This window comes from Bufo bufo, chromosome 4, assembly GCF_905171765.1.
Source record: "Bufo bufo chromosome 4, aBufBuf1.1, whole genome shotgun sequence".
In the NCBI taxonomy this organism is placed as follows: domain Eukaryota; kingdom Metazoa; phylum Chordata; class Amphibia; order Anura; family Bufonidae; genus Bufo; species Bufo bufo.
This window is the reverse complement of record NC_053392.1, coordinates 501,106,039-501,123,765: the sequence shown is the minus strand read 5'-3', so window position 1 is coordinate 501,123,765 and position 17,727 is coordinate 501,106,039. Positions and strand designations below refer to the sequence as shown.

At 40.8% G+C, this 17,727-nt stretch overlaps 1 protein-coding gene across 9 annotated transcripts in view; it reads left to right on the top strand.

The window, feature by feature from the left end:
- Positions 1 to 17,727, top strand: part of SLC8A1 (solute carrier family 8 member A1) — a 518,651-nt gene that overhangs the window by 428,729 nt on the left and 72,195 nt on the right. For 7 of the 9 annotated variants that reach the window (XM_040429627.1, XM_040429625.1, XM_040429624.1 and 4 more), the window contains one exon: positions 2,810 to 2,878. The exons of the other annotated variants lie outside the window; for them this stretch is intronic. In XM_040429627.1, coding sequence (XP_040285561.1) covers positions 2,810 to 2,878 — 69 coding nt within the window. The remainder of the gene's footprint in view (positions 1 to 2,809; positions 2,879 to 17,727) is intronic. 9 annotated transcript variants of the gene reach the window in all.

Genomic DNA, 17,727 nt, shown 5'->3' with positions numbered 1-17,727 from the left:
AATCTCCAGCACTGACAAATTTTAAATGAAACATACTGGCTACCTTCACCAGCCACTAGAGGGAGCTTATGAGCTCACTGCATACTTTTATAAACTGAGCACAATATTAACACAGATAGTCAGCGTGCTTTAAAACAAATCTGTCACCAGGAAATTCACAGTTAAACCAGCCACGATGCCTGGTAGGACTAGCTCACCTGAATGTAATGTTACCTTTCAGTTATTCATCTATTGCTTCATTGTGGTGGAAAAACCATATGCAAATGAGCAGTGAAAAGGTTTGTCCAGCCTAGGCACTGATTTAAACCCCTGCTTATTGTGTTTCCCCCCCCAAAAAAAAAAATTTCACTAACCTATCCACAGTCCTGCCATTTCAGCCATTGACGCCCTTTCTGGCCACTTCAGCTCTCCACTGGACTGGAAATGGATTAGTTCCATGACTGCTGCAACCAATTACTGACCCTGCGGTCACATTTTCTAGAACCGCTAGTGATGTGAGGTTTTAGCACATGTGACCACTGATCCCAGTGATTGGCTGCAGCAGTTACGAGACCAAGCCACTGGTGGGAACCCAAAGCAGTTGGGAAAACAGTTGCACTGTTTGAGCTGTTGGGCTGTGGACAGGTGACTGCTTTCTTTTTTTATTTGGCACAGAATATGAGCATGGTTTAAGTCGGCTGTAGGTCGGAGGACCCCTTTAAATGCACCAAGGGCCGGCCCAAGCCACTCATTGTACCTTTGCTCCTCCTGCTTTCCCTGCCAGCCCCTCCCTCTCCTTTTTGATTGACTGGGCCAGAGGGGATGTTATAAAGGAACCTGGACCTGTCAGTCAAGAAGCAGAGGGAGGGGCTGGCAGAGGAAGCACGAGGAGCAAGGGTGCACAGAGTGCACTTGACTGCTCATTTGGTTTAACACTGAATTTCATGGTGACAGACTCCCTTTTGAACCTATGTCTCTGCAGGTTCAGAATATTATGTAGTGTTAAGAAATGTAGTGAGCTCCTATGGAAATTGAAAGGATCAATCTCATACAAGTTCAAGTACCCCCCACTGATGATATAAAAACATACCAAAATATGACCCGCCACTTTAATACAGATTCAGTAGCATATGTTATTTCTGTGTCAACAAACTAGTCAGCAAATACTTTCACCATTTAAAGTGAAGGACTGTAGTCTATATAATGCTTTCCATGCATCTTTTGATTAGTTTTAAAGTTAAAGGGAAATAATTGTACCTGTATTCCCTTTTTTTTTTCTTAGACTGCGTTGATTTTACACCTCAAAAAAAAAGTGATTTTTCAAAAATAGAATGAATTTTCTTCTTAGATGGCCAACAATATCTGTAATTTAGAACAGATGTGTTCCTAACTTATTGTTTTAAATGGCAGCAACCGTAGCTGAAAATTCCTACATAATTGAATTAAACTACTCAGGTTCTTCCATTTTCCATGCCCACTGTCGTCTTTACAACACAGAGAGGATTCCTATTCTCGACTTAGGCAGCAGTTATATCATAGACTTAAAGGATAACTGTCATATTTTTCTTTTTTTTTTGCTAAAGTGTAGGGCAAGTGATAGGTAACAATTCTGCAATAGACTTTATTTAGCCAAAACGTTTATTTTTGGTAGAAAACTGGAGCTGAAATGGCCCTTAGCAGCACTCTTCAAAAGAGCGTTGCTAAGGGCCATCCGTCTCCTATTATCAAGGGGGAGACGGGCTGTGCAGACGCTATGCTTCAGCCTCCCGTGCTTCCCTGGGAGACAGAAGGCTGGGCACAGGAGTCTTAGGAGTTAAAATTACATTTATATTCCCCCTTTCTATGCAATCTAATGCTCCGTTACATTCACTGACCTGCGATCCCTGTGATAATAATGCATGAATTATTATCACAGGGACCGCAGGTCAGTGAATGTAATGGAGCATTAGATTGCATGGAAAGGGGGAATATAAATGTAATTTTAACTCCTAAGACTCCTGTGGCCAGCCTTCTGTCTCCCAGGGAAGCATGGGAGGCTGAAGCACAGCGTCTGCACAGCCCGTCTCCCATTTGCTAATAGGAGACGGATGGCCCTTAGCAATGCATATTTGAAGAGTGCTGCTAAGGGCCATTTCAGCCCCAGTTTTCTACCAAAAATAAACGTTTTGGCTAAATAAAGTCTATTGCAAAATTTCTACCTCTCACTTGCCCTACACGTTAGCTAAACAAATACAAATATGACAGTTATCCTTTAAAAAATATACTATAAATCTGTTTTTATGTAGGCCGTACAAATCTTTTTGCAGCGCAACCCACCTAAAAGCTCAGACCACTTACAGAAGACCATGTTGAATCTTGAATATAATCTACTATGTCCAATATAACAGTATCCCTTTCTCCCTATGAAAACCTTCTAGTCTACAGTGGTCATTACAGTCATTCAAAATGGCTGTAGATGTTAAGTGGCATTGGTGAAGGACCAACCACCTTTCATTGTGATTGTGTGAATGATTGTGTAACTTCCTTAAATATAGTCAAGTACTATCGACTTTTGGGTGAAAATTTTAAATGCAGCCAACTTTTTTCCAGATGATGATGTTCTTAGTTTTTAAATTTCACCTAACAAACAATCTGGTTGGTTAAAATTGTCCATTTTGATCAACTTTAGCCTACTGAGTTTAGCCACCTTAAGAGTTGTTCACTCTGGCATTATGCTTAAAATAATCTAAGAATGCTCGTGATATGTGTTGAGGTTCCACTAACAACACCCAATAAGTCTACCACAGCCCTTTATCAAATCTGCTTTTTATTTTCATTGGTACTTCATCAGGTAAAGCGGTCTACAGGAGGGTTCAATCTAGAGACCATCCTATGCCATCGTCAGTAATCACCTTTACAGGTATATACATGTGGTTGCTGAGAATTTAATCACATTAACTCAAGAGTGAAGTGTCCTTCGCCTAACACATTAATACTTTTACAGTATAATTTTTTCATGTTTTTATGAGTAACGCACTGCTAAATGCAAAAAACAAGATCTCAATATTGGAGAGCTAAAATCTCAATCATGTAAGTTACAGTTATTATGGCAGACATTGTGGTAGATTAATATTGAGACGGAAGCAGGCACACAGTACATTGGCAGGTGAGTATAAAGTACTCACAAGGACCATATGCATTCAAAGTTTGGATGAGTAGCTTATATGTAATTGCTGAGAGTCTGAGGTCTTCACATATAACCATTGCTCACTGTAAATTTGTAAGCTTCCCCTTATTCCCCAGTCATTTCAGGCTTTGGGGCATAGTAATTGGTTCAATATATTTGTCAAGAATAATTGATGAGAAGTCATGTTATTTGGTGTCTTATGTCGTATATTGGAGTATTCATCCAAGTAGTTTTGGGTAAATGGACAACTATGCCCATAAAAGTGCACTGTGTTTAGGTTGACAACCTAGAGCTTCTAAACCGCTGTATTTACTATGTTGACAGACAGAGCCACAGCTGGACTTATTTTGCTTCTTCCAAGCATAGGTCCACAGCATTTACCTGCAACCATTACTAGAGAAGCTCAGCGCAAAGAGTTTTTTTTTTGTTTGCATTCAGGTTAATGGTAGCTGTATACATTCCTGTGTGCTGAGCCCCTCCTAGTGGTGGCTGCAGGCAGTCACTTTTATGATATGATATGTGAGGGGAAGCAGGAGACGTAGAGCTGTATGGGTGAGATTTATCAATGCATTTATTCCAGTTGTTAAATGTAAATACATTGAGAAATGTGATGTTCAGAACAAGCGCCATATTTACAAACCATCTGATCCAGTGGGTGAATGCTTGACTCATAAGTGAGTTTTGCTATCTGTATTCGCCCCTGGTGGCATGGGAGCAAACCAATATCTTTGAACTGTCAAGACAAGCAATCATTAAAAAAAGGAGCAAAGTACTATATTTCATGCTGTAAGATCAGAAGAAAATAGCTTGGTAAGAGAGAATTTGATGTAGGCCATCTTGATAGCATTTGTAGCTTCCCCTTCTTAGGATGCCGTATTGATCCCATTCTTCTTCAGACATTTAGTTGAAGAAATACTAAACATATAAAATGTGCAAAACGATTTTAAAAATCACTGCCCTTCCTTTCTTCCAGTTAAAACTAGACATATATAATAAATAAATAATTCTCTGTGTCTCAGGAGGTCATCCATATCCCAAATACTCACTATCCTGTGTCTGGTTGTAAGACAGCTGGCTGAAGCATCCCCCTGCTCTTCAGTCTGCAGTGAGTCAAAAAGATCACTAAACTCATCCCCATGACTAAACCCCACCTCTCAGCTATTTCCCAGCCTAAAATGGAACAGATCAGCAGGAAACAAATCCCTTTGTTCCCTGCAGGATTTCTACAATTTCACTGACAAATAGTAGCGGCAAGATTATCTCCTCTGTACTTTCATCATTCATTTCTAGGTTTAATGTTCCTTTAAGAGAAAGATATAGAGGAGAGAAAAACACCCACAAATAATGCAAGTTTGTTATGTACAGTCACAGGATTTCAGTTTAAAAATAAAAAAGGTTAAAGGGGTTCTCTTGGACCTAGCAGGTGCCCGAAACCTACCTTAATTACATATAGCTTGCCTTTAGAAGAAAGATTGTAAAGTACTTACCTAAAGTTAAGTGTATCGGCTGCTCGAGAACCGATAATGTGATGCTCCTCTTCTGAAAATTATACTTCAACCAACATCACTTCTTGTACCAGGTTTCTGGGATGCGCCATGGATGAGACGTCACTTCTGCTGTGGATGGGCCAGAAATATTCCTCTCCGTGGCACATGCACAAATTCCTGAATCCATCCACATGCTCCAGGAAGAGTAGTAGTTGTGGCCCAATCTGCAGTGAAAGTTATGGCCCATCCATAGCTAGGCCAGAAACCTGGTAAGGGTCATGATTAGGGATGAGCGAATCGCATAATACTTTTTTGAATACTGTACGGAGCAAGCGTTTCATCCGAAGTTGATTTGCTCATCCCTAGACCTAATGTCAGCAGAAGCTTGATTTTCAAAAGAGGATCGTCACGTGACCAGGTTCCAGAGAGGCCAATCCCTGCAACTTTGGAACCCTGCGTACCGGAAAGCTCTTGTAACGTCTTTTTAGGATGCACACATTTGAACCTCATTCCATTAGTATGTAACTCCTGGGGAATGAGGAAATTGATCTGGTTAATGTCCATTGTTTGAATTATACAGGGTGGGCCATTTATATGGATACACCTTAATAAAATGGGAATGGTTGGTGATATTAACTTCCTGTTTGTGGCACATTAGTATATGTGAGGGGGGAAACTTTTCAAGATGGGTGGTGACCATGGCGGCCATTTTGAAGTCGGACATTTTGAATCCAACTTTTGTTTTTTCAATAGGAAGAGGGTCATGTGACACATCAAACTTATTGGGAATTTCACAAGAAAAACAATGGTGTGCTTGGTTTTAACGTAACTTTATTCTTTCATGAGTTATTTACAAGTTTCTGACCACTTACAAAATGTGTTCAATGTGCTGCCCATTGTGTTGGATTGTCAATGCAACCCTCTTCTCCCACTCTTCACACACTGATAGCAACACCACAGGAGAAATGCTAGCACAGGCTTCCAGTATCCGTAGTTTCAGGTGCTGCACATCTCGTATCTTCACAGCATAGACGATTGCCTTCAGATGATACGAGATGTGCAGCACCTGAAACTACGGATACTGGAAGCCTGTGCTAGCATTTCTCCTGCGGTGTTGCTATCAGTGTGTGAAGAGTGGGAGAAGAGGGTTGCATTGACAATCCAACACAATGGGCAGCACATTGAACACATTTTATAAGTGGTCAGAAACTTGTAAATAACTCATGAAAGAATAAAGTTACGTTAAAACCAAGCACACCATTGTTTTTTTTGTGAAATTCCCAATAAGTTTGATGTGTCAAATGACCCTCTTCCTATTGAAAAAACAAAAGTTGGATTCAAAATGTCAGACTTCAAAATGGCCGCCATGGTCACCACCCATCTTGAAAAGTTTCCCCCCTCACATATACTAATGTGCCACAAACAGGAAGTTAATATCACCAACCATTCCCATTTTATTAAGGTGTATCCATATAAATGGCCCACCCTGTATATTGAAATGTATTTAGCATTATTGGATTAAATATATGATACGGTTATCAAATGAGTTTATAGAAGATCAGTTTTCTCATTGTATGTACTTGCAAGGTATTCTCTAGTCCTCAACATGGTAAGCTTGGAGTACTGGAAATCTTTCATTGTGCGTTGTGTGGAATATGTGCTTTCGGTCTCTAATCCCTGGTGCTCATGAATAAGAATGTAAGCTAGTTTGTTAAAACTCTGATAACTGTACCTGGTATCTAAGTATATTTAGAATTCGATTTGTAATATACAGTATACGACAGGATGACGTAGAAGCAACAATCAACCAATGTCCACCCATCCATTCTTTAGGGCCTCATTTCTTCTTTTGGACAATGTATTCATGTTTGGTGAAGTTTTTGGCTCCATTATGTCTCAGGGAGATGTGTTCACGAACAGTAGTAATTATTAAGATAATAACTATAATCATGTAAATACAAACTGCCTATTTGACCTAAATTGTTTGAGAACTATGGGGGGGGGGAGTTTATCGTTTGCCTTGGTTTTGGTGTCAGTTTTAAGCCTTGCTTTGTGACGGTGTGCAAAATTTGTGAAATGGTGCACAGTAATAATATATTTGCATATATTAAGTGCAATGTGATGTACACATATGCGGGTGCAATGTGTGACGTGAACGCATAGCACCCGCACTGAATCCTGACCCATTCAATTCAATGGCTCTGTGTACATGAGCGTTTTCATGCATTAGTTCTGCGTTGTGCAAAAAGCGCAGCATGTTCTATATTATGCGTTTTTCACGCAGCCCTGGTCCCATAGAAGTGATTGGGGCTTCAGTGAAAAACGCATTGCACCCAGAAGCAAGTGCGGATGCAAAGCATTTTTCACTAATAATTACTAAGAGACGTTGTTTGTAAACTTTCAGTTTTTTATCACGCCTGTGAAAAACGCATCAAAACGCATTGCACCCACGTGGAAAAAACTGAACAACTGAGCGCAATCGCAGACAAAACTGACTGAACTTGCTTGCACAATAGTGCGAGTTTCACTGAACGCACCCTGAACACATCCGGAGCCAATCCGCCAGGCTCGTGTGAAAGAAGCCTTTGGGGTTGTGTCACTTCAGCAAATAGCATTTATTATGTAGAAAAAGTTAATACAAACCACTTACTAATTTATTGTGATTGTCCCTATTGCCTCCTTTGCTGGCTGGATTCATTTTTCCATCACATTATACACTGCTTACTTCCATGGTTACGGCCACTCTGCAATCCAGCAGAAGTGGTCGTGCTTGCACATTCTAGGAAAAATCACCAGCCCATGTACGCTCCTGCAGTCTCAACCAACTTAGAGGCACGTTTTCCTATAGTGTACAAGCAGGACCAGTGCTGCTGAATTGCAGGGTGGCCGTAACCATGGAAACGAGCAGTGTATGATGTGATGGAAAAATGAATCCAGCCAGCAAAGGAGGTAATATGGACAATCACAATACATTAGTAACTGCCTTGTAATAACTTTCTCTACATAATAAATGCTACTTGCTGCAGTTACACAACCCCTTTAAAGGCTATGTACACCTTCGGAAGCTATTTTTATTTTATGATTGCATTTCACAAATTTTTGGATAAAAATCTTTTTCTTTTTTTTTTTCAATTGGCCTTTATCACAAAGAGTTAATTGTTTTTCTCGCTGTGTGACTGGTACTTTCACTTTGTGCAGGTCATCTAATAAACCTTATCTCTAAACTGAGAGGTCATAAACACTTATTTAAGCCACATTCTGATCAGTAAGATAAGAACTGAGCTATAATGGGTGTTTATAATGTCAGATAGCAGAGATAAGGAGCCCGTCAGCTCCCCAGATGACAGAAAAGACAAAAAATCCACAGCCAGCTACTATAGCATCTCAGCTCTGTACACATAAAAGGAAGCCATATTTTTGATAAAGACCAATAGAAAAAATGATTTTTAGCCCAAAATGAGTACAATGCAATGATTTTAAAAAAAATGTCCCAAACGGTGTACATAGCCTTTAAATGTGTTCTAATCTGAAATTCTGATCTACTTTTCATTTCACTTCTAAAAATAGTGATGCTCATAAATGTCATAAAACTTGACCAGATGTCGCAAAAATATGCACCAAATGTGGCACATGGCCATCACTGGCGTAGCAGACTTGATAAATCTCCCCCTATGTTCATGCTTTAGGAGGATAGTGATGCTTATAATGATACAACATGAGTGCAGAACTGCTATGAGCCTGAGCTCCCCCAACTCATCCTTTAGGTGCACATACACATTAGTATGTTGTCAGGCAACTCTCCCCTGATATATGATGTTGGGGGACAGAAGGATCAGGCAGACAAAATATATTCCCTTGGTCCTTAAAACTTTCCAGTACAGCGTCAAGCACTTCTGGGTCTCAGAAAGCATCTATATTGGTAATGTTGCCCCGCTCAGAAAGCTGTTTTAGGACATCTCAGACTTTCTTATTCATTGGCTGAAACATCTTGGTGAATACACATTATGCCTCATTCACACGTCAGTGTTCGGTCAGTGATTTCCATCAGTGACTTTGAGCCAAAGCCAGGTGCGGCTCTAAACACAGAACAGATGTGCATCTTTCCCTTATACCTTATCTCTGTGGAGGCTCCCATCCTGGTTTTGGCTCTCAATCACTGATGGAAATCATTGACCAAAACACTGATGTGTGAATGAGGAAAAGGTGCATTTACAAATTGTAGTGAACAGCAGATTGTCGGGAAGTCGGCTACTGGCTCAATGGAGGAAATTGCTGCATTTACATGCAGCGATCCCCTTCACAGTATGAAAACTAGGGGCCGCTATTGTGATCGCTCGTCCCCATACAGCTGCCTTGTTTCTGGGCAGCAGATCGCTGTTTAGACAGCACAATCTACTGCCCAGAAACGATAATTTAGGTGCCTGCATGAACTGGATCACCCAATGAACGAGCATTTTGCTCATTCATAGGGTGGTCTGCGGCACCTTTACAATGGTAGACTGTCGGGAACGAGCGTTCGCAGGAACGTTATAGCAAGGTGTTAGTCTACTGCAGCAGCACAATGTCAGCATCTCCTGCCAATAGAACTCATGTTGGCGGCTCTGATTTATGGTAGGGGTTATCTCACTAACACAATACACTTACTAATGTATTGTTATTGTCCATATTGCTTCCTTTGCCAGCTTGATTCATTTTTCCATCAGATTATACACTGCTCGTATCCAGGGGGTACAGTCACTGCTGCAGCGCAGACATAAGGAGGCTGGTACGAGAGCGTGTCTATGTATGCTCCCATCCACCACCTGTGCTTTTTCCTATGGTGTGCAAGCACGACCACTGCTAATGGATTGCAGGGTGGTCCTAACCATGGAAACAAGCAGTGAATAATGTGATGGAAAAATGAATCAAGGCAGCAAAGGAAGCAATATGGACAATCACAATACATTATTAAGTGCCTTGTATTAACTTTCTCAACATGATAAATGTAATTTGCTGAAGTGAGACAACCCCTTTAAGTCTCTCTATGAAGACGAGAAAGTTCCCATTACCTGAGATCTTGACAATAGGAATTCTAATACATAAAATGAGAAGATTCTCAAACCTTCCATTATACAGCCCTTTTTCTGTATAACCTGTCGGGGCATATGGACATCAGAGGGACCTTCCACCATTAGCCAAGGCTGAATGGTTGGCATGGGTTACTACATTTGTATTGCAGGGGAAATGTATGGCTGGCCACAGATTCCCTCGATGATAAGAGTGTTGGCGACATTTTTTAGTGATTTATTTTACGCCTTCTTCAGGATCAGCAAAGCAACCAAAGTAAAATCGGTAGAATTCATCTGTCATGAGGAGGTAGTTTAGAAAGCGTAAGGGTACGGCCACACGTTCAGGTTTTATTTTTTTAATGCAGTTTTGGAATAGCAAGTCGTATCTTTCCTTTATACATTTTTTCATTTATGATCCACTCCTGATTTTGGCTACAAAATCTGAATAAAAAAAAAACTACCCTACCCTCAGGGGTGGATTAGCCGTGTGTGTAAAAAATGAAATAAAAATCAAATTAAAATATGTGTTGCAGTGTTTGCGTGTAGGTTCAAAGATAGAAAAGATGAGGTTTGTGTAGATGAATGTTACCGGACCGTCCTGGGTCATGGCAGCGTTGCGGTGCCTTGTCCGTGTGCAGCCTTTATTGCTACCTGAGGCAATTCGTTAGATTGTCTTCGTCACTAGGGGTTAAAGCATCTTTTTACAGAATTTCTGTGCTAAATTAGCAAGTGCTGTAACCTTGGTTGGCTTGTGGTGCTGCAGCAAGCCAACTGCTTCTAGCCAGACAGCAACATATGTTTCGTCAGTAATAATGAACAGAGCAAAGATTTCACATTTGGTATTAGTTACAGGTAATTTTGCATCTCCAGTGATAAAGAACTAAACAACTCATCCTGACATGTTAAAGCCTCCAGCATTGACGCTACTTGATCACCAGATGTAAGATTTTTACTTAATAAGCTGAAAAAAAAGCATATTACAAGAAATATACAGTATTGCCTATAACATTGCCCTGCTATATTTTTATGTAATTGGGTCATGTTCCATCAGCTGGTTTACACTCATTCTCACTGAAATATTGTGAGTTGGGCTGTGACCATTTCAGAGCAGTAGACACAAATGTACAAGTACTGCAGGGTATAGTAGTGATAGCCATGTCGAATGTAAAGAAAGCTTAAAGGGTATGTCCATGTTTGAACATAATTTTTTATATAGATACAATTCACATGAAAAGTTTTGTAACTCTGCTCTACTGTGTCTTATGTATTTTTTCAGGTCCTGGGATAGATACAGTCTAAGTTATATCATAGAGGTGCAGTTACAATTTTGCTCTTATGAAAACAGGCTACAGGCTTGTAGTCAGAGACACCTCTTAAAGATTAGCTGTCAATTAGTGGAATTGTTAGTTTTTTGACTACACAGATCCATCCGTTGTATAGTGGACAGACCTGGTTACTGCAGTGCTGCTTGGGGAAGAGGGGGGGGGGGGGGGCTCAGGATGCCAGACCCCACCATTAAGTTATTGAGTAGACTATATATATTAAAATACTGGAAAACCTCTTTAAGTTACTGTATAGTGTGTTAAATTAGCTTTCCAGAACTGAAATCACTCAAAAAGCTTTGTGCAGAGACCGAACAAGCAGGAGTTGCTGAAAACTAAACTCTGAAACCTGCAGAATTGTGATTTTATTTTTTTTATGAACTTTATATAAGACTATAAAATGGTGGACGCAGTTTAATGAAGAGTTATACAATCCTCATATTATTTGTGTTCAATTCTTCAGCATTGTGAAGATGTCTGCTTCCTGTAAGAGAAAAGAAATATAAATTCTTAAAGAAATATAAATTCTTAAAGAAATATAAATTCTTTATTTTCTCTTATTAAAAAGGCTGGAAACAGATACTGAAAAATATGATTTTTTTTTTGTAATGTTTTTATTTTCTTATTGTAGATTTTTTCATTTATTTCATTATTTTGTACATGACTATAGGGCAGACATGTTGCCTGAGCTGCAGGTCTGCTCTGTTAATAGCAGTTCAGATATGCTTTTCCAGCCACCACATGGACATATCAAAACTTAATTCTATGTGATAGTTTTGTGTAGAGGTCATTGTGCAGGGAGGGGGAGGAGGTGCACTGTGACCATCACCCATTGTGAATGGTGTGACCCTGTGTTATCTGTATGCAGTTGTTTTCCGCAGATCAGGAAATGTCAACCTATTTTGATGATCAGTTTCAAAACTGCAAGAATCTCTTTAAAGGGAACATGTCACTTCTATAGGAGAATAGCCCATAATGTAGAGCTGCACTAAGCACACTGTGAATATTTGGATCCACAAAGACTCTGTACAGCCTGTGCTGTATGCATAGGGCCTTATATAAAATGGGCTCCTATCAGTGGGAGAAAGAAGCCAGGATAAGGATGACATTGAAAGGGCATAGTGATTTAGGCTTGCCCTAAGCCTACAATGTTCAGGGAGGTGTATTACCATATATATTGAGGGTAGCTGCCTCTTTTAGATTGAGCACTCCCCACCCATCTGCCTGGGGCTTCTGAGCAGAGTATAAGGCCCTATTCACACGGGGGCGAGTATTCCGCGCGGATGCGATGCGTGAGTTGAACGCATTGCACCCGCAATGAATCCCGACCCATTAATTTCTATGGGGCTGTGCACACGAGCGGTGGTTTTCACGCATCACTTGTGCGTTGCGTGGAAATCGCAGCATGCTCCATATTCTGCATTTTTCACGCAACGCAGGCCCCATAGAAGTGAATGGGGTTGCGTGAAAATCGCAAGCATCCGCAACCAAGTGCGGATGCGGTGCAATTTTCACACACGGTTGCTAGGAGACAATCGGGATGGAGACCCGATCATTATTATTTTCCCTTATAACATGGTTATAAGGGAAAATAATAGCATTCTGAATACAGAATGCATAGTACAATAGCGCTGGAGGGGTTAAAAAAAATAAAATCAAGTGGATTAAGGTGAGTTAAATTTTTTTAACCCCTCCAGCGCTATTTTACTAAGCATTCTGTATTCAGAATTCTATTATTTTCCCTTATAACCATGTTATAAGGGAAAATAATACAATCTACAGAACACCGATCCAAACATGCGCAAGAACGTTGTTCAAACGTTGCAGGAACATGCGCGATTTTTCACACGCGAGTGCAAAATGCATTACAATGTTTTGCACTCGCGCGGAAAAATCGTGCATGTTCCCGCAACGTACCCGCACATTTTCCCGCAACGCCTGTGTGAAAGAGGCCTAAATGTAGCTGGTTCCTACACCGCCCTGAACATTGTAGGCTTAGGTCAAGCCCAGGAGAGGCATTTCTGTTAGGTACCCATCTGCGGAAGCCACCTTGACGCCTGGTAGATGGGCACACACTTGATCAAAAAAGCTTCTATTTTTTTTCATTTACAGTAGGTATGATACCACTTTAATTTAGTATAATCCCTATTTCCCAGTTTTATTGTTTGTATGGGAAATTTTGTGCTGCCATACCCGTTTTTGTTTGCTTCTTGCATGCTAGCTTTATGGATGTGCACCTGCGACTATGAATGTGCTATTTTTCTTGTACTATCATAAGGATAGGTCATCAATAGAAAATGCCCAGACAACCCCTTTAACTCTCTGGCTGCAGTAGAATACAAGAGGAATAGTACAATAGAAGCCAAGACAGGAAGTACAATTCATGGTGTGACTTCAGAAAATTATATCCAGTGAACCATCCACCCATTTTTGTAATAAAAAAAATGCATAAAATATTCACATATAGGCTGTTAAAGAGGTTCTGTCACCGCTCCTGACATGCCTGTTTTAACCACTTAAGGACCACAGGTTTATACCCCCCTAAAGACCAGGCCCTTTTTTACAATTCTGCACTACACTACTTTCACCGTTTATTGCTCGGTCATGCAACTTACCACCCAAATGAATTTTACCTCCTTTTCTTCTCACTAATAGAGCTTTCATTTGGTGGTATTTCATTGCTGCTGACATTTTTACTTTTTTTGTTATTAATCGAAATTTAACGATTTTTTTGCAAAAAAATGACATTTTTCACTTTCAGTTGTAAAATTTTGCAAAAAAAACGAGATCCATATAGAAATTTTGCTCTAAATTTATAGTTCTACATGTCTTTGATAAAAAAAAAATGTTTGGGTAAAAAAAAAATGGTTTGGGTAAAAGTTATAGCGTTTACAAACTATGGTACAAAAATGTGAATTTCCGCTTTTTGAAGCAGCTCTGACTTTCTGAGCACCTGTCATATTTCCTGAGGTTCTACAATGCCCAGACAGTACAAACACCCCACAAATGACCCCATTTCGGAAAGTACACACCCTAAGGTATTCGCTGATGGGCATAGTGAGTTCATAGAACTTTTTATTTTTTGTCACAAGTTAGCGGAAAATGATGATTTTTTTTTATTTTATTTTTTTCTTACAAAGTCTCATATTCCACTAACTTGTGACAAAAAATAAAAACTTCTATGAACTCACTATGCCCATCACGAAATACCTTGGGGTCTCTTCTTTCCAAAATGGGGTCACTTGTGGGGTAGTTATACTGCCCTGGCATTCTAGGGGCCCAAATGTGTGGTAAGGAGTTTGAAATCAAATTCTGTAAAAACTGACCAGTGAAATCCGAAAGGTGCTCTTTGGAATATGGGCCCCTTTGCCCACCTAGGCTGCAAAAAGTGTCACACATCTGGTATCTCTGTATTCAGGAGAAGTTGAGGAATGTGTTTTGGGGTGTCTTTTTACATATACCCATGCTGGGTGAGATAAATATCTTGGTCAAATGCCAACTTTGTATAAAAAAAATGGGAAAAGTTGTCTTTTGCCAAGATATTTCTCTCACCCAGCATGGGTATATGTAAAATGACACCCCAAAACACATTCCCCAACTTCTCCTGAGTACGGAGATACCAGATGTGTGACACTTTTTTGCAGCCTAGGTGGGCAAAGGGGCCCATATTCCAAAGAGCATCTTTAGGATTTCACAGGTCATTTTTTACAGAATTTGATTTCAAACTCCTTACCACACATTTGGGCCCCTAGAATGCCAGGGCAGTATAACTACCCCACAAGTGACCCCATTTTGGAAAGAAGACACCCCAAGGTATTCCGTGAGGGGCATGGCAAGTTCCTAGAATTTTTTATTTTTTGTCACAAGTTAGTGGAAAATGATGATTATTTTATTTTTTATTTTTTTCATACAAAGTCTCATATTCCACTAACTTGTGACAAAAAATAAAAACTTCCATGAACTCACTATGCCCATCAGCGAATACCTTGGGGTCTCTTCTTTCCAAAATGGGGTCACTTGTGGGGTAGTTATGCTGCCCTGGCATTCTAGGGGCCCGAATGTGTGGTAAGGAGTTTGAAATCAAATTCTGTAAAAAATGACCTGTGAAATCCGAAAGGTGCTCTTTGGAATATGGGCCCCTTTACCCACCTAGGCTGCAAAAAAGTGTCACACATCTGGTATCGCCGTACTCAGGAGAAGTTGAGGAATGTGTTTTGGGGTGTCTTTTTACATATACCCATGCTGGGTGAGATAAATATCTTGGTCAAATGCCAACTTTGTATAAAAAAATGGGAAAAGTTGTCTTTTGCCAAGATATTTCTCTCACCCAGCAGGGGTATATGTAAAATGACACCCCAAAACACATTCCCCACCTTCTCCTGAGTACGGGGATACCAGATGTGTGACACTTTTTTGCAGCCTAGGTGGGCAAAGGGGCCCATATTCCATAGAGCACCTTTCGGATTTCACAGGTCATTTTTTACAGAATTTGATTTCAAACTCCTTACCACACATTTGGGCCCCTAGAATGCCAGGGCAGTATAACTACCCCACAAGTGACCCCATTTTGGAAAGAAGAGACCCCAAGGTATTCGTTGATGGGCATAGTGAGTTCATGGAAGTTTTTATTGTTTGTCACAAGTTAGTGGAATATGAGACTTTGTATGAAAAAAAAAAAAAAAATCAGCATTTTCCACTAACTTGTGACAAAAAATAAAAAATTCTAGGAACTCGCCATGCCCCTCAAGGAATACCTTGGGGTGTCTTCTTTCCAAAATGGGGTCACTTGTGGGGTAGTTATACTGCCCTGGCATTTTCCAGGGGCCCTAATGTGTGGTAAGTAGGTAAATGACCTGTGAAATCCTAAAGGTGCTCTTTGGAATATGGGCCCCTTTGCCCACCTAGGCTGCAAAAAAGTGTCACACATGTGGTATCGCCGTATTCAGGAGAAGTTGGGGAATGTGTTTTGGGGTGTCATTTTACATATACCCTTGCTGGGTGAGAGAAATATCTTGGCAAAAGACAACTTTTCCCAATTTTTTATACAAAGTTGGCATTTGACCAAGATATTTCTCTCACCCAGCATGGGTATATGTAAAATGACACCCCAAAACACATTCCCCAACTTCTCCTGAGTACGGCGATACCAGATGTGTGACACTTTTTTGAAGCCTAGATGCGCAAAGGTGCCCAAATTCCTTTTAGGAGGGCATTTTTAGACATATGGATACCAGACTTCTTCTCACGCTTTGGGGCCCCTAGAATGCCAGGGCAGTATAAATACCCCACATGTGACCCCATTTTGGAAAGAAGACACCCCAAGGTATTCAATGAGGGGCATGGCGAGTTCATAGAAATTTTTTTTTTTTGGCACAAGTTAGCGGAAATTGATATTTTTAATTTTTTTCTCACAAAGTCTCCCGTTCCGCTAACTTGGGACAAAAATTTCAATCTTTCATGGACTCAATATGCCCCTCACGGAATACCTGGGGGTGTCTTCTTTCCGAAATGGGGTCACATGTGGGGTATTTATACTGCCCTGGCATTCTAGGGGCCCTAAAGCGTGAGAAGAAGTCTGGAATATAAATGTCTAAAAAATTTTACGCATTTGGTTTCCGTGAGGGGTATGGTGAGTTCATGTGAGATTTTATTTTTTGACACAAGTTAGTGGAATATGAGACTTTGTAAGAAAAAAAAAATAATAATTCCGCTAACTTGGGCCAAAAAAATGTCTGAATGGAGCCTTACAGGGGGGTGATCAATGACAGGGGGGGTGATCAATGACAGGGGGGGTGATCAATGACAGGGGGGGTGATCAATGACAGGGGGGTGATCAGGGAGTCTATATGGGGTGATAACCACAGTCATTGATCACGCCCGTGTAAGGCTTCATTCAGACGTCCGTATGCGTTTTGCGGATCCGATCCATCTATCAGTGCATCCGTAAAAATCATGCGGACATCTGAATGGAGCTTTACAGGGGGGTAATCAATGACAGGGGGGTGATCAGGGAGTCTATATGGGGTGATCACCACAGTCATTGATCATGCCCCTGTAAGGCTTCATTCAGACGTCCGGATGCGTTTTGCGGATCCGATCCATCTATCAGTGGATCCGTAAAAATCATGCGGACGTCTGAATGGAGCTTTACAGGGGGGTAATCAATGACAGGGGGGTGATCAGGGAGTCTATATGGGGTGATCACCACAGTCATTGATCACGCCCCTGTAAGGCTTCATTCAGACGTCCGGATGCGTTTTGTGGATCCGATCCATCTATCAGTGGATCCGTAAAAATCATGCGGACGTCTGAATGGAGCTTGACAGGGGGGTAATCAATGACAGGGGGGTGATCAGGGAGTCTATATGGGGTGATCACCACAGTCATTGATCACACCCCTGTAAGGCTTCATTCAGACGTCCGGATGCGTTTTGCGGATCCGATCCATCTATCAGTGCATCTGTAAAAATCATATGGACATCTGAATGCAGCCTTACAGGGGGGTGATCAATGACAGGGGGGTGATCAGGGAGTCTATATGGGGTGATCACCACAGTCATTGATCACGCCCCTGTAAGGCTTCATTCAGACGTCCGGATGCGTTTTGCGGATCCGATCCATCTATCAGTGCATCCGTAAAAATCATGCGGACATCTGAATGGAGCTTTACAGGGGGGTGATCAGGGAGTCTATATGGGGTGATCACCACAGTCATTGATCATGCC